The 18,761-nt window shown below is 35.2% G+C and overlaps 1 protein-coding gene across 2 annotated transcripts in view; it reads left to right on the forward strand.

Moving 5' to 3' along the window:
- The window catches only part of slc39a11 (solute carrier family 39, member 11), a 66,819-nt gene that overhangs the window by 27,077 nt on the left and 20,981 nt on the right, over positions 1-18,761 (forward strand). Inside the window, exon 5 of one of the 2 annotated variants that reach the window (XM_077551348.1) lies at positions 12,387-12,522. In XM_077551348.1, coding sequence (XP_077407474.1) covers positions 12,387-12,522 — 136 coding nt within the window. The remainder of the gene's footprint in view (positions 1-12,386; positions 12,523-18,761) is intronic. The other variant, XM_077551349.1, reaches the window with a different exon arrangement.

Genomic DNA, 18,761 nt, shown 5'->3' on the forward strand with positions numbered 1-18,761 from the left:
AAGCCACTTTGGAAACTTTTGCACATAATTAACGCCACTGGTTTGTGTCATTATTTAAATTGATTCTCGTGTTGATGTCTTGGACTAAAGTACGGTCGTGTGTGGTGGTGTGGGTGCACAGCAGACAGGATATGTAATCATGCTCAGCTTGATTTGCATGCACTTTAAAAATCTAATCTCCAATCAGTTCTTCCCCTCGGAAAGCGTTCCAACTGTAAATGAACAAGCTTTTTGGTGATTTAGTGCTAAAGAGAGGTCGCTTTCAACTGTCTTTTGTTGACTCTTTTGCCATTCTTAAAGGGGAAGTCAACCCATTTTTTCCCGACAAGACTATGTTCTATACCGCCCCAGTAGTCTAAATATGGCATTCTGATTAATATTGGGTTTAGTGAAATATGAGTTAAGCAGCAAAATCCGGTTTTTAATCCATCTCAGGGGGCGGCCATTATGCCACTTGCTGAAAATGACATCACAGTTGCTCAGGTAACAACCAACCACAGGGCAGCCTCAGAAAACAGGTGAGCTATGATTAGTCGTTTCCTGAGCCCTGAGCAACTGTGATGTCATCATCAGTCGACAGCAAGTGGCAAAATGGCCGCCCCCTAAGATGGATAAAAACGTCTGGATTTTGCTTCATAACTCATATTCAGCAAATTTAATATAATTGAGAATGTCACGTTTAGACTAGTGAGGTCACATATAACATATTATTGTCAAGAAATGTTTAAGGTTGACTTCCACTTTAATTGTAATTTGTAAATTGTCTTGATGAGATGTAGAACAGGACAACACCATCTTTACTGGCAGGCATGCTCAGTTACTGCTGTAGTCAATTTTTCTTTCAGTATTTATATACAAATCCGAACCAAACTGTAAATGCCAGATAGCCTAAAGTAAAAAAAAAAAAAAAAAAAAGTGACAGTCAGTGACGGATTGATAGGTTCATCAGTACAGGTAGTCCTCAACTTACAAACACAATGGGTTCCGAGAGGCTGTTTTTAAATCGAATTGTTCATAAGTCGGGACTCATTACATTTTGTTTTGAAATTAAATTTGGTTTTCTAATCAAATTTTATGAAATTTAAAACAATTATAAAATATTAAATAAATTAAATCAATTTAATCATATACTGTACAGTATTTACTGAACAGACATACAATATGCTTTTTATGCATAAATTAGATTTAAAAAAAATAATTTCCAATGAATTTTTCTATACAGTACAGTTAAGTAGGGGTGTGAATTGCCTAGTACCTGGCAAATTCGATTTGTATCACGATTCAGAGGTCACGATTTGATTCGATACCGATTAATCCCGATACTAATCTATAAATTGATTATTGCGATTATTTTATTTTTTTACTCAAATTTAGAAAATACTAATCAGTTATCTTGTACATGTACACTGTAAGATTTGTATAAAAAAATTATTTATCTGAAAATTCAGGCTTATAAGTGAGCCACTGCATTTAGCAAACAGTTTGCAGTCTGTTTCATGCTTGAACAGCACTGAAATAAAATATTAAGGCTTAATATTCCATTAATATAACATTCTTCCATGCTTAATGTGTGAATCCTAACCCTAAGTAAGACAGACGTTTTTTTGTTGAATATTCCCATAAAAAATTGATTCGGCCGCATATCGAATCGATTTGAGAATTGCGCGCTGTAATATCGCGATATATTGCCGAATCGATTTTTTTCTAACACCCCTAACATGTATACAATAATAAAAAGAAAAAAAATACACTTACATATATGGTGGAGGAGGAAGAAGTGGTGGATGGAGGAGTTATTGAGTGGAAAAGTGAGACTGCCACATTATAATGTGCATTATTAGCCATTTTCTTTTTCATAGTGGCCACCTTCGTTTCCATGGAGATTGCCTGGCGTTTCTTGCCACGACCACTACCATCGCTTGCCTTGCTCTTTTTTGCTGCTACCACCACTACTATCATCTATCATTATCCTTTGCTTGATCAGCTATCAGGTTTACGTCCACGGAAACGTGTGAATTATCCAAGGTACAAAATGCCCACCTCTGTTCTTTAAAGGGACAGTCAGTGATCCCTAGTGCCGTCTAGTGGTGAATTTATAATTCATTTATATATTTTTTCCCTTCTCACCTCCACTACGATTTCTTCCGGCAAGGAGCCGTTTTGTTTCAAATGTTTATTGAAGAATTGAATAACCATCCAATTTCCACATTTAAAGAAGACGCAGTTGCACTGCAGGAAGAGAGGGGCGCGGCAACCACACGGGGAGAGGCGGGGTTTTACTTCCGTGTTAGAAAAATAGCCAGCAAAATACCCAATATAAAAAAATTACATCGCCATTGTATGCCTGTAGTTAACTGTGGAAGGGCATAAAATACCTTTAAATATAAACTCGGATGTATTGCCTTGAGCTGTTTGGGAAATTGACAGTAATAATAATAATAAAAATAAATCTGTTTTCTGTAATTGAGTGGACATGTTGAGAGATTATTTTCTTTGTTATTTTTTTTTATGTGACATTTATCTCATTTACACATTTTCACAAGAATGTTATTACTCATAAAGGCTGCCGGTTTGAGTAGGAACAAAGCACGCTTTGGTGGAAATCCTTAAGCAGTAAAGCGTTTTTTTGAGTGCACTGATATGTAAAATAAGCTGCAACAAACAGTTGGGCCGCACGAAGGGCAATATACACCTGCAGGGTATGACACACATCAAAACATCATGGTTATGTAATTGTGTGCAACAGTAGCATGAGAACTGTGCCACTTTTGGTTGAAGCTGTGTTCCTGATTCCTAGCTGAGAAGCAGCACAACAACGTGGCAACTTTTAAAAAAAATTTGTCCTGTGATGTTTTACAGAATTTGTTGGAATTTAGATGTCTCTGGGGTTGGTGAAGTACTCTGGTTGGTGGCCTGGTGGGTGGTGTCTGGTCGGTGCTGGTTTTCACTTTCCTTTCATTTCTTTGGTCCTTCCTTGGGTCTCCTGACGGCCTCTTGACTCTGGTCAAGTGTTCGGTTTAGGTGAACGGTATGGGATTTTTTTTAATAGGTTTTAGGTGAACTAATGAAAACACGCACACACGCACATACAAAAAAAAAAATGCATTTATTATATGACTTGCTCAATTTCCGATCACCTGTTATTCTGGTCCTCCTAGGAACAGCAAGTTAAGTCTAATATCTGATTGGTTTGCGCGTAGCATACATGCTACATGTAGATGAACTGTTGAGACACATCAATTAGAAATGTTAATTGTTAATGGGAGTAATGCCTGATGGCGGCTGACTGCGTGTGAATGTAGCCCTGGAGGCCACCCGGGTTTGCAGGTGGCGGAGTTCCTGCATAACCCTATGATTCATGCAGCCCGCAGTGTCTCTCCACCTCATTTATTCACAACCTGGACACAGAGCTCATGCTCCATACTGAATATCACTTTACAAAAGGCAGCGTGCGCACGGTCTGTGTTTTTCCGACCGCGCTGGCTGTCGTCGTTTTTTTTCTTGAATAATCATTGTTGTCTGAAATGTCACCGTGCAAACTCAGTGGCCCCTCAGACACACAACGGAAATTCTGCAGGGATTCGCTATCTCGGTGTACGCGCATAGATAACACATTCACATTTCCTGTCTGATAAGACCATTTAGATGTCGTCTAATGCCCCTGAAGTTGTACATTTCGGAATTCAACATTTCCTGGAAAATTTATCTCGTCATACAAGCATATTTTGTTTCTATTTTGTTAAACTTGATATCCATCAGGTTGGATTCTTTCAATATCATTAGATGGTGTACATACTGTTTGTACTGTGCGTTTCGAGAAACATATTTTCTGTGTACAAGGGCGTTTAATAAAGACCTATACCTGTAAAGAGTGGTTAAAAATGTGAAAATGAAAAAGATGATTGCAGCAATGTCAATATTGTTTTCATCAGACACATTTAAAGGAAAAAGTTAACCACAGTAACCATGGGAACATCAGAGAATTGGCATAGACAATTTACTTTTTAATTGGTTAACTCTGCTGGATGCCGTATTATTGGGTAGGTTTATGTAAACAATGGGACAACATTGAAGAAAAGACACGTTTCTGCACTGCAAAAGTAGTCTATGTACAACTTGTATAACAGTTAAAGAGCAAAATAACGCAACATACAGGTAGAAACCAAAGTGAGGGCACACGTAGGTGAAAAATGTTTACTTAAGAAAAACATTTTCATATTGCATACGGAATTACGAATGATAAAAATGGCCAAAATCCCATGACACACTGCGTTTCAAGCAAACTACAACACAGTGTAGTTTATCAACTGCATCCATTTTATTTATTTATTTTTTTTTAGGGCGCTGCGCTCGCTCGCTTCTTTTTCAATTTTTTTAAGCAGCAGGCCAAAGTGTGGTAAGATTCAGCCCTCTGGTAGTCGTTGGCCCAGCAGTATTTGGGGCATGTGAAGAGAGGGAAAGCAGCAAGAAAAAGATTTTGGAAAATACATTTTCTTCAGTCTCGGACGGGTATGAAAAAGGCATAGTTTTTAATAGGGCGGGGTTTAAAAAACAAACAAATAATCAATATCAAATCATTATTTTCCATTTTGAGCCTGATATCGATTCATAAAACCATTAATCAATTATTTTAATATCTCTTCTTCTTCTTTTTATCCATAAGAAAATTTAATTTTAAAGGCCAACTTTTGGGGGTATCTTGGATTGTTTTTATTTTATTTTTTAATTTGTTTACATGAATTAATTTTATTTTATTTTTTTTAAGTTTTCTTATATTTATAAAAGATCTGACTTACTGGCACAATCTGGCACTTTAAAAAAAAAATACCCAGCTGTAGTTTTTAAACTGGATTATTCAATTATGATTCAATTAGCCTACAGCATAACAGCTAAATGTTGCTTCACCATGTTTGCTTTGAACTCTGGGCTTCACTAATTGACCCGCAAAGAACCACTGGGTTTGCATTCCATTAGCATTTTTTTAATGTATTAATTCATAAACATTCATTCATAAACCATTCATGATTTATAGACCAGTAGCAGAACATTAAACATCAAACACTCCTGTTCAAAAAACAAGTTCACAAAAGCAGAGGCATGTTTATAAGACACCAGGAAACTAGAAAAAAAACGAAAACATAGTATGTCTTCTTTGTCTCCTTTCATGAGAACTATATTTAAACGGAGTTTGCTATCGACTCCTGTATGAGATCATTCATGTGGTCCAGGAAGTCAAACATTACACGACTCCCTTGCCTCAGGTTTACACATAACAATTCATGGCTTCATTAGTTTTGAGGTGCCTTGACAGTTTAGTTGTAAGACAAGCTGAGGATATTGAGGCGCCGCTGTCACATCTCAACAGAATTGTTTTCCATGCCCCTTGGCGAGCAGCTAAATGTCACCACTCAAGGATGGAAGTTTCAAAGCCATGTGCGTATTTTTTGTTTAAAAAATATTTAATAAAGCAGTTGGCCGTGTTGGTGTGACACTAATCCACACAGTGCAAGACAATTCCTATGGGCACCGTTTTTTTTTTTCCACTTGCGCGCATACAGCCGCAGCCACATGCACAGCTTTGTTGAGTTGAAGCCCTCAAAACTGCTTTGATGGCTCGATATCAAGATCAAAGTTGTCCTCACGGCTGTTTTTCACTCAGGGAATATTTCGCCTTTGCCTCTATCATTGCCTTGCCTTTTACATGGCTGTTTTGAGAAGCCACTGGTGCATGAAAATGATATGACAACTGTTGGGGCCCAATACACATGTATGACTGCTTTTATTATTTAGAGATGAAACGGTGGGAAACTGTATCTAATATTGCAATTACATTAATAAAACTCCTTTTTTAACAACCAACCGTTTTATTTAGGTGTGTGGGAGCAGAAAGGAATTACACATCTCCACCATCTCTTCTCAGATAATATGTTTATATCATATACATCCTTGCTCCAAAAATACAAAATAAAAAACGGAAATTTTTTACATTATCTACAAGTTAAAAATATGATAAAGAAAAAAATTCCAACACTTCGGGGTACGCTCCAACCGCCTGTTTTAGCTAAAGATATTAACAAGCTTTCTCCGACAACAACAAAAAAACTTTCAAAAATATATAAGTTACTTTCATATACTGATAAAATGTCTTTACCCATCTCGAAATGGGAGACAGACTTGTCTATAGCACCGGAATCTGACTTATGGATTCAAGTTTGTGAAAACGCATTTAAAATGACAAAACACACAAATTTACAACTTATCCAATATACAATTATTCATAGAACATACATTACTCAATATATGATGAAGAAAATGGGACTCTCAGACTCCGACATTTGTCTCCAATGTTTACAAAACACTACAGACACTTATGTTCATGCTTTATGGTTATGTACTCCGGTTATGTATTTCTGGACTAAAGTCTTAGAAAAACTTTCCGCTATTTTGGACTGTAGGATAGATACCTTTATCTCCAAACTTGTGTTTGCTAGGTGACCTAACAACAGCTGACTTACCACATAAACAATTTCAATCTACACTTGTAGCCCTTACTATCGCTAAAAAAACAATTCTTGTTAACTGGAAAAATAAACAAACTCTGAATATCGACCAATGGTCTAACCTCCTCATAAATCACATTTTAATGGAAAAAATATCTGCCTCAAATAAAAACCAAATATCAAAATTTATAGAAACATGGTCTACGTATATAGAATTTTTTTAACCTAATTCTGGTTACTTAATTCTGCCTGTTAGCGAGAGCCACTACATCGTGATAACGTTGATGTTTCAGCATTTGGCAATTTATTATTATATTATATTATTAGTATGGGATTTTTTTTAATAGACTTTAGGTGAACTGATGAATACACACACGCACGCACACACACACGCACATACACATACACATACTCACCCACATACAAAACAAACCAAAAAAAAAATATATATATATAAAATAATAATAATAAAAAAGGAGAGCAATGATGACATGTCAAATCGAATGAACAATACTGCGCTCTCCATAAAGAAAAAAAAAACTCCTTTTTTTTTATTATCACACAGCATTACATACAAAACGAAAACTGTGATGTCATTGTCAGTTGCCAATGGATTGCAAAATGGCCACCCCAAATGAATAATAATAATGATAATAATAATAATAATCAGAAAAGTGGTGCAGCATCGAATATATTATTGTAAAGAACATTTTTGGGTTGACTTCTCCCTTAGGTAATGTTGGTTGATCATTTTCGTTCGTTTTCGTTTTATTTTTTGGGCTGAAATCGGGCATGTCGACAAAGGGAGTGGAGGAAATGAAGTGAGTGCTTTGACAAAATGGGATCCATCTTGGCGGAGAGGCAGGGGGGCATCTGTCAGTGTCAACATGCGTCATGTCTTCCCCTGGCAATATAAACATCATTTGACTTTTTGTGGGGCTTGTCTCATAACAGCACAATAACGCAACAGAATAAATAGACAGTTATTCTGTGATCAAAAAAGAGCTTTCCACATTTTAATCAACAGGGACGGCTAATTGCATTTGCAAAATGGAACAATTTCCGTTAACTCTTGCTGTTTCTAATGTCAAAACAAGCCTATCTCAGATACAGCGGAGAGTTGGCAGCATTGTATATTTTTATTAGGAGTGTTAAAATTAGTGCGTTCATTTTGAGTTAATTTAAAGTTCCTTTAATGACACAATTTTTTGGTCAACACGCGGTTATTGACCGCCCCTTGCTTGCAGTCGAAACACAGCAGACACGTCCATGTCAAAAGTTTGCAGTATTAAATTTAATAATAATGCATATATTTGTGGAGACTGTGGGGTTAAGTTGTATTTTACAATTTTTAAAACGTGCAAAATTTCACGTTACTTGATGTTAAAGATTAGGTAGCGCTTAATATGGAAAGAAAAATGCAATTATGCCATCTAGTGGTGGAAAAATGACCAACACAAATCAATATCAAACTAATTTTTTACAGTACAGTACATCTCTTTGATTTTTACTCAATTTTATGAATTATTATGAAATTACTGTATCAATGACTAAAATATGTTTTATGTTAACAAGTGTATGAAAACTTCAGAAAAAAATATATTTTATTTATATTTAGAACAGATATAAAATTTGCAATTAATCGTGAGTTAACTATTGAAGTCATGCGATTAATTATGCTAAAAAAATAATTACATTTTTTATCATACACATAATTTTATCATCACTGTTCTGAAAAACACTTACGTCCATTTTTGTCTATTTTTTTAAATTATTTTTTTTAAACATTTTTAGGTTTATTGGATGAAACTAAATGCAAACATTCCAAAAATGTGAAAGGACATAGGTGTTTTTCACAGGACAGCGACAATATGCTAGTTACTTAGGGTTAGAGTTAGAGTTAGTTACTCCACATGTTTCAAACAATACTGGGGCACGATCTGGAGAAAAAATAACCTCATTCTTTGAACAAGGGTTCACGTATGTTTGGCAAGCAAAGTCTTTCTTTCTTTTTTTGTATTTTGACAGATAATTTGTCATAGACCTTTTATTAAGAGAAAATGTATGCTCCAATGAGATATTGTACCTATCATCCAAAAAGATGGTAGGTGAATTCACATTAGATTTTAAAATGAACGCGTAGTCCTGTATTTTCTATAATCAAATATTTTAATATTTGTTGCTGCATCCAAGCGCACAACCTTTATAGTAAATCATTCATTCCTGCCCGTATCCCACTAATTAATTTCCTGGCCTGTGTTTGGCTCAATTAATTTGTTCTTCAGACTACTTGTATTTCATACCGTGGTGTCTTCAACTTTTCCTTCAAATCATACTCGTTTTGTAATTGTTCTCATACGGAATATTTTTTTGTTTTCAATTTGTCAGTGCTGCTTTGTATTTTTTTTGTCATGTATTTTTTACACAATATCTGTTATTAGACAGCTTTGGTACTAGTTTGAATAACAGTTTCAAGGACTAATGGATTTGTTCCAGGAGCCTGTTTGTAACTTCAAACGGGAATTAATCGTTCACTTTCTTAATTGAAGAGATCCTAGCTCTCAACTCAACTTTATTTACAAAGCACTTTAAAACAACCATCGCTGCATACAAAACTGCTGTACATGGAATACAAATCAGTTATGCAATAAAGACAGAAGAGATCCGACTCTCAGCTCAACTGTATTTATAAAGCACTTGAAAACAACTATCAAACTGTCAAACGCCATAAAATAAAGAGGTGTTTTAAAAGTGGGTAGAAAGAGAGCTTGGCCAACATTTAACACAAGTGTAATCCAGGCCTTGATTTCCTCCAAACAGAACAAAAAGTGGCTTTAATGGAAAAGTGTCCGTTTTGCTCAGCGGGACAGAGATCTGACTATCATACGCATAGCAGTGATAGGAAATACCATGTTTTCTTAAGATGGAACCCAGTGGTAGCGAAAACAGTACAATGAAAAGAGCAGGGGGCTCAAAATCGAGCCCTGTTGAAGACCAAATGACAGAGGGGAAGACCACGGTTAACAAAAAAGTTCTGTCAGCCAAATAGAATCTAAACCACTCCAGAGTACTACTACAAACGGAGATATAAATAAATACAATTATAATTAACATACTATAAATGCTTTTTTATAATATATAATTTTATTTTTCTCTTTTCTCCAGTTTTTCTCTCATGCCGCGGTATAGTGGTTTGGAATCTCAGTTTAAATGCATGTGGAAATATAACCGTTACTTCTGTGTGTGCTATTTTTCTTGACTTTCTACAACTTTATTGCTTTTTCATGTATTCGTCTGAAATGTGTCATATCTTATTATCAGTCACTATTTATGATCCTGCTTGAACATCATCATAATTATCACGATCCCCATGTTGATGTCAAGAGGATTTCCACCCTATTACACATATCTGTGTGTGTGTTCTAAATGTCAGTGCATTCAAAATTGTACTTTGATCTTTGCCGGTCTAAAAGCTCATTAATTAAGCATCTTTTAATACCTGGCAGGGTATCATTTGCATTACCTTTTGCCTTGCCCACACACACACACACACACACACACACACACACACACACACACACACACACACACACACGCACACACACACACACACACACACACACACTGTCATCAATGATGAGTCCATCTTAAATGATTGCTACAAAATGACACATTGACTTTTAAATGTGGTTTAGTGCGTCTGTGTGTGGCTCTCAGTCAATGATAGGAATAAAGTACAGAACAAGAACTGATGTATGATGATTTTAAATGTTTCATTTGTAATTAGTTTTAGCTACTTGAAGTCTTTGTTATTACAATTTAGTGAGTGGGGATGTGTGTTGCTTTTTGTGTCGTGACTCGTTGGACAATACAGGTATGAAATAATCAAACAAACACCTCAAATATACAAACAGTAGATGCAATTAAGATCCATAATAATAATAATTGCTCAATTGTGTCATATAATAATTTTTTAACATGCAGGCCTTTTTAATGGCTGCATTCTTTACCAGCGAATAAATGGACTGCTTAGTAATTGGCCTTTTTTTTTTGTTTGATGCAAATATTTCTATCCAGTGCATTGGATGCATTTCCACTATGCTGCTGATCACAGTGTCAAAGGTTTCTCTAATAACTATAATGATAATTGTGAGCTCTCCCTCTCTATTAAGGCCGATGTAGGAAGGATGTCTGGCTCCATAATGTTGTTGGTTCAGTCAAAAATAATATTAACTCATTCACTCCCAGTCATTTTCACTGAAGCAACCCCGTTTGCTCCCGGCTGCTTTACTGGATTTTGACTGATTTTGCAAGGCCCAGAGATTATTGTGTTCTATTGCTATAAAAGCATTGAACCTACCAAAAACAAGATTAGAGTCTCTTCTTTCATCAGGAAAAAATGTATATTTGTATCTGTTTATATCAATATATATCATATATATATATCAATAGCTAAGTTTCATCATTATTCACAAATCTGTTTAAAACACTGGAGAAAGGAGCTTTTTTTGCAATATGGCGCTGGCTGACCTCTTATACTCTGCTGCCACCTGCTGGTGTTTTTTTGTAATAACTACCATTGCTTTAAGCCACCTCTTCATGTCAGAAGCTGCAACAAAGCCTTCTGTTTGCTCTTGCATAAAAAACACATAAAAACGTATAAATATGTTTTTGGGAGTGAAGGACAAAGTATTAAAACACGTATTTACATGTTTTTGGTTAAGGGTGCCGAGTTAAAGATGACGTTTTCAAAGTACTATCAAATGATAGAATTGCAGTTTCAGGTATTCTTACCCATTTAGTTTTTATTATTTTGAACTAGAAGAGGTTTTTGAGCTTCAAGTGAAAGTGTAGTGCTTGAGATGTGGAGCAACTGGGCTCACTGCTCCAACTCAGCTATATATGCTGGCTTCCAATAACCTGCTCTCTATTGCTTGTTACCAACGCCAGACCAACATGCACCACTTATTTAATTGTCTTTGTTAGTACACTTATCAACACATAACATCACACCGTGCACACTACTGATATTGTAGACAAGACACACGCCATTCTCTGTTTTTGTATTTTTCAGTTATAATAAATGACTTGGGTTATTTTTAAGAGCTGTCAAACGATTACATTTTTTAATCAGATTTTAATCATCTTAGAATTCTGATTAATCACAATTAATCGCCTAATATAAAAGGCTTTTTTATCAAAAAAAAATTCCTGCCAAAATTAATAGTGCGACTAATCTGCGTTAATTCTTGATTAATGCGATCATTTTCTTTGATTAATTAATCAATTAACGCTTCGACAGCACTAGTTATTTTGTAAAGTGGATTCCTCCCATTTGTGATTGTTATTTAGCCGGGTTATGACAAAATGGGGGCCCGTGTCGGCAAAATTGCCATGTTTGGGGAAAAAAATGGTTAAACTCATTCTGAATATTTTTAATTCGTTTAACAGGTCATCCTGTATGTTTTAAGATATTTCAAATAACCCAAACAGTTTTAAGGACACAACGTTGGAATGAATGTCGCACGGCTGAAAGCACACATGCAATTCCCTGCACACTCATTACTTCATGCCATCTCCTGTTTTTCTTCTTTTGTGTCACATTCATAACTTCAGCCTTCTCTTATGCTTCATTGCTACTTGCCCACACAATAATCAGAGAGCCACAAATGCAACTAGGAATGACATATTTCAACATCATTGGTATGTTAGTATTATTTCTTCCATCATCCTTTTGATAAGTGAAAAAACATCTTCAAAAGATCTTTTTGCTGGTTGATTCTTCTTGGAAAATGATCAAATATGTAGTTATGATGGCATTAACATGCAGTTTTATAATTCATGTTCATCTTATACCTGTATGTACATTTTTCCGTTTGTCCGCAGGGTGTATCAGCTGACCCCAACATTGCCTTGGCCCTTGCGTCGGAATCCAAGATAGTCAAAGGGAAAGAGGACGAGCAGTTTCATCCATTTTCTGAATCTCAAGCCATCAAGTTAGGTAGAGCTGGACTTCTTACAGGCAAGCCACCCTTCATATACCCACCCCCTAAAAAGAGCATCATCATCATCATTGAATAAGCATCTGATGCTGTTAACACATTTGTCACAGTCTTCTCTGATGGCTTCTTTCCTTTTAATATCCTAACTTTTCTGATCTTTGTGATCTCTGAGATCCTATCCTGAGACTGAGTTGGTGTCCTAACATTGTAGTCGTCAGTTATGGGTTCTGGCTTTCAACATCCACATAAAATGTCACATTATTATGATGCCTGTTATTAAGGCAAGGAAAGGCAAGGCAGCTTTATTTTGTATAGCGTATTTCATACATAAGTAACTCAATGTGCTTCACATGATTAAAAGTACATCATTGAAAAGAAATAGCTATTGAAAAAATATAAATTAAAAGCAGCTTACTAAAATGACTAAAAAAACATTCAGTGCAAAAAAAAGAAAAAATCTAGCACATTATATTTTAGATTTGTCAAAAGACAGCATAGAATGCGCATGCTAAACAACAGTTAGCTTTATAAAATAATCTAAATACATGTCAGGTAAGAGCTTGTGTCTCTAGCACTCAGAAATCATAGCTGTGCAAAATACGCCGTAATTATAATTATCGAGCCAGACAGTCTAAAAGGGGCTAAAGCTTTTTCTTGGATGGTGAAAAAAACAGCAGTTGTGTCTATTTAGAATAGATTTGAAGTGACATCACATATGCTTTCAGAGTGACAGCTAAAATGCTCTTTAGTTTAGTGGAGGGGGAACCTTGGAAAGGGAATGAAAGCAGGTATTGTTTAGCCAAATGTAAATTGAAAAAGGTTGGGTGAAGTACAAGCACAATCATTTTGACCAAAAACACCCACTAACTGTGGCCAGCAGATGGCAGCATTGTATCTCTTTTCAATGGGCTCGCGGTAGTATGAAATTACAATGAAACATGACAAAGCTGATGAAATAGAACGTTTTCAAGGATGACGTGAATGACAAAAGCCTTTGTCACACTAAATCTAATTCACTGAGCGTCACTAAACAAAAAATATTTGTGTCAAAGTCACTGTTGTGCAGAAAATTTATCTTGTCTCAAAAAGCTCATTTTCTCCTTATCTTTTCAATTTTCGCTTAATTGTCACCCAAATTACCTATTTTCAAATGGTGATTTGATTACCAAAAAACGGAATAAGGTAGAAGGCTGGCACTGTCGGGGTTGTTTTTTGGATAATGTGTGGCAGTAAAATTAGTGTATTGACTTTGGATTAACGTTCATATATTAACATATATGAAGTTTAATCAACTCTGAATTAATTAAACTTAATATATTTACTTTAGATTAACTTAATTCAATCGTGCGTTACCACTGGAAGCGGTTTTAATAAGTTGGTCATCAATTCTCTGTTTAATCTTAAATAGGTTCAACAGTTCTCTTTTTAGAGTGTTGATCCAGTGTTTCCTCTCAGATTTTTTTTTCAGCAAAAGGGGGCAGGCCAACTTTGGTTTGTGAAAAATCGGTCCATTTTTTTTCCCCACGTCGTGCCCGGAATGGCAGGCCCGACAGAAATTAACTTGTCAAGGGAGGGGGTGTCGGTGGTGTTTGCAGGACTCTACACTAACTTTTTTAAACTAATTTTTTCAGTTTGTCGCACTGCACAGGATTTGGTGGCACCATTTTTGGCCCCAACTGCTTTCATTGGAAATTTAAAGGAGATTTAGGAATGGCGGTCATTTCAGTTGGTTTATATGTCAATTGACAGGAAATTCTAAATGATATTGTTTGTTTATTGCTTCAAGGATTAATGTTGCCTTCAAATTTGAACATGGTTGTGTATTTTTTTTCTTCTGTGCCCTAATTTTTGGATTTGCTTTTAATAGTCTTAGTTTTATTAATTAATTTACTCTGCCCTGTAAAGTGTCCTTGAGCGTCATGAAAGGCGCTGATAAATTAAATGTATTATTATTTTAATATCCACTCATGGTAATGCACATCAGGAATGAAAACTATTATTGAAATTTAAATGATCTTTTAAGCAACCAACTTTTTTACGTATTAAAAAGTCCTAATCTGGATGAGTGAACTGCCTTTTTTGGCAATGATTTACATTTAGGTGTAAACCACTATTCCTCACTATTCTTTTACTCTCCCCTTCGCATCAGCTACATCTAAATCCCCAAATTGATTCGGACTGTTCCAACAGGCCTGTTGCAAATATCCACTTAATGCCCGCTCAAAGGCACCTCACCGAGTCGCCACCTGCGCTGCAAAATCAAGCCAACTGCCGATGATTCTCTTTGCCATAAACACAATTTAAATCAGAGCGGATCAAGCGTTTTAAAGTTCTGCAGCAATGTGGCCTAGCTTTTGTATGCTGACAGCCACAAGGAGGAACGCTCATTAGACCCTCAGGGCTCACAGTGTCAACAACGATTCCCATCTGTGTGCTACATTCACACTGTTGGCGAGACGAGTAAATGTGAGACGGTAGATACAATTTTTATTCTGCAGAATTATTGGTTATTGTCCCGAGGTGGGTTTTCATTATGGATGACTTTTAATTAGTTATTGCTGTTTCCTATAATTACACTATAATGAGGTTAGTTCTGCTGGAAGGATGAAACGAATGCGTGCACCTACTTGTTGAAAAGTGAATTGTAAATAGTCACATATTTAAAAACCAAATGAATAAATCATAACCATTATACATATCGGTAATCAAATATATATACACAAGTATTTACATCCATGTGTTAATTGTAGGTTGCCATAATGATTTACCCTACCGTCTTCAGAGTATTCTTCACTTCTAATGTTTCTGCTTTTGATTTCATATGTTCAATTCTCTGTTTAAATTTTGGAAGCTTCTTTGTGGGTTTTATTTCATTTTCAAGATGATTGGTGGTAAGTCTGACCTTATTTCATGTTGACTTCTGACTCTATGTGTGTGTTGTTTTAGGGATGTAAAGGTTTTCTGTCTCAACTCTAAGCTTTTTTTTCCCAGCCATCTCAGAAGAATAACCAAATATCCGGTCATTTCCTTATTAAATGTGTGGTATATGAATGTGGTTTGTGTTGCCTACAATTGTCATCTATATGGCTTTTCATATCAATTCACTTTCTGCTCTTCTTTTTAGAGAAAGTGCCGCCTGTTTTATAGATGTCTTCTTCCTCCAACACACTTGATTCATATGATCGTCAGCAAGGTCTGTAGAAGCCTGTTAACGATCCGGATCATCACCAGGTGTGTTGGTGGAGGAAAACATTTCAACTGGCAGCGAGGACCGAAGTCCCCTACCCATTTTAGAGGCTCTTAGTCCTAAAAATATAAAAATAATAATGAATAACCTACTTAATTCACTTGGTATAATTAACTACAGTAGTCATTGTATGACTCAGGTTTATAAGCTTTTTTCTTTTCGTTAAAGTCACTGAACGCTTCTATGATGCCAACAGCGTGACCCTGGAAATACTTTAAATCCGTGTTTCCATCATTTCCGGTGGGGAAAATTACATTTTACAACTTAACAAATCAAAAATCCCACTGGTGCTGCAGCCAATGTTTTCCTGCCCAGGCTTCTTATCTAATCAGACTTTATAGTTTGTCCCATTCTGGTATACTTTATGTTGGAACAAAGATGCAGCGCCAAGAATTTTAACCCTCCCATTTGGGCAGAATATATGGTCCCGGTGTCTGCATATCAAGTGAAGTACTAAAGAACTAGGCACTTTACAGAATATGAATGACCGTAATTCATCTTCCACACTTGAATTTACTTCCTTTTGCACAAGCCCTTGGGCATAAACTGCTGTCAACCACTTGAGCCATCTTTTCGAAAAGAGTCGGAGATGATGCACCAGTTTTGATCAGAGCAAAGCTTGAATGCATTTTGCCATCCATATCATGCACAAGTCGATCATATTTGAAAGTATTTGAAGTTCAAATTGAGCTGTATCCCATCTGTTTTTTTTGTTTTTTTGTTTTTTCCCAGGAGAGCTCAGTATTGTTCATTCGATTTGACATCATCATTGCTCTCCTTTTAAAAAAAAAAAAAATAATAATAAATTTTAAAAAAAAAGGTTTTTTTTCTTTTTCTTTCTCTTTTTTTTTTTTTTTAAATATATATACATATATATACATATACACACATATATATATATATATATATATATATTTTTTTTTTTTTGTATGTGGGTGAGCATGTGCATGTGCATGCGTGCGTGTGCGTGCGTGCATTCATCAGTTCACCTAAAGCCCATTAAAAAAAAATCCCATACTAATAATATAATATAATAATAAATTGCCAAATGCAGAAACATCAATGTAAGTTATCACGATGTGGTGGCTCTCGCTAACAGACAGAATTAAGTAACCAGAATTAGGTTAAAAAATTCTACATACGTAGACCATGTTTCTATAAATTTTGATATTTGGTTTTTATTTGAGGCAGATATTTTTTCCATTAAAATGTGATTTATGAGGAGGTTAGACCATTGGTCGATATTCAGAGTTTGTTTATTTTTCCAGTTAACAAGAATTGTTTTTTTAGCGATAGTAAGGGCTACAAGTGTAGATTGAAATTGTTTATGTGGTAAGTCAGTTGTTGTTAGGTCGCCTAGCAAACACAAGTTTGGAGATAAAGGTATCATACAGTCCAAAATAGCGGAAAGTTTTTCTAAGACTTTAGTCCAGAAATACATAACCGGAGTACATAACCATAAAGCTATATCCCATCTGTATTTGTGGTTCTTAACCTTGTTGGAGGTACTGAACCCCACCAATTTCCTAAGTGCATTCAGTCACTTATTTCAAATTTGAGACAAAGGAAGAGGGTTTACTGATGTCACTGTGAATCCATTTGATTTTCTCTGCAACTGATTTATTCAATCAAGGTAACATAATGACTCCGTTTTCAGTTAGTTTTAGATTCACGCTATAAAAAATCTACTCCCTGCAGTCATGGTTCACATCGGTTCATAACAATAACAATCGACTCCTATTAGGCCTGAAATGACAGCGGCGGGGAGGTGGTTTGATCATGGTGAGCTGCTATAGAGGTAGACCAAAGGGGTAAACATTAAGCACTCTCCTAACAACTAAGCTCAGACTTTAACCTTTTGTATTATTTATATCACTGTGTCTGCCTCTGTTTCACACTTATCTCCATTCTGGAGTAAACACACATTTTATAAAAATCTTTTCGTGTACCGTACTTTTTCTTCAGCTTTTGGAGTGGTTCAATCTCCAATGATGAAAGTTTGAAAATATGGAGCCATGGATCAATTTGTTGATCAACAAGAATGAAATCAATTGTGTTGTAATGTATTGATGATTTATTGAGTCTTGATTAGGTTAATTGGTTGGCAGATTATGGCCCTTCAAACATTAGCCAAAATAATCGTCAATTGGCCGATGTTTGCCGATTGGTTTACCTTTATGCAGTCTAACTGTTTAAAGCAGCTGTACACAAGCAATACTCATTATTTATTACACATAAATCTATTCCATAACCTTGTATCCTGTCAGTAAATATATATAATTACATTTGCGCCACGCAATGCATTCTGGGAACCGGGGGAAAAAAACGTTATCTGGTTAACATTATATTTACAGTTGACCCCCACTATTTGCGGGGAATAGGGACTGCGTATAATTGACGGCCATTAAAATGCAATAGAGTGGGGGGAAAAATATTGTATGCATATTATATATTTTTGAATTAATTGGCTGATTAATCGGTCATCATCTGCATTTTTTTTTTCTGCCAAAAATCAGCCTTAAAAAGTCCAGATCGGTCAGGCTCTTGTCTTTAATTGGGGCTGAACAATTGATCAAATTCAAATTGTCATTGCAATGTGGTAAAATGCAATTTTCATATCCCTAATGTTGCAATTTGGGGGGGGGTTGACTATATATATATATATATATATATATATATATATATATATATATATATATATATATATATATATATTTAGATATATATATATATATATATATATATATATATATTTAGATATATATATATTTAGATATATTTATATTTATTTATTTATTTATTTATATTTATTTATTTATTTATTTATTTATTTATATATATATATATATATATATATATATATATATATATATATATATATATATATTTATTTATATATATATATATATATATTTTTTTTGTATGTATGTATTCATTCTTATGGGCAGGGGTGTCGAACCCATTTTATTTCGCAGGCCCACTTTGTAGTTACAGTCCATCCAGCATTCCAGC

Source organism: Vanacampus margaritifer, chromosome 18, assembly GCF_051991255.1.
Source record: "Vanacampus margaritifer isolate UIUO_Vmar chromosome 18, RoL_Vmar_1.0, whole genome shotgun sequence".
NCBI classification, from domain to species: Eukaryota; Metazoa; Chordata; class Actinopteri; order Syngnathiformes; family Syngnathidae; genus Vanacampus; species Vanacampus margaritifer.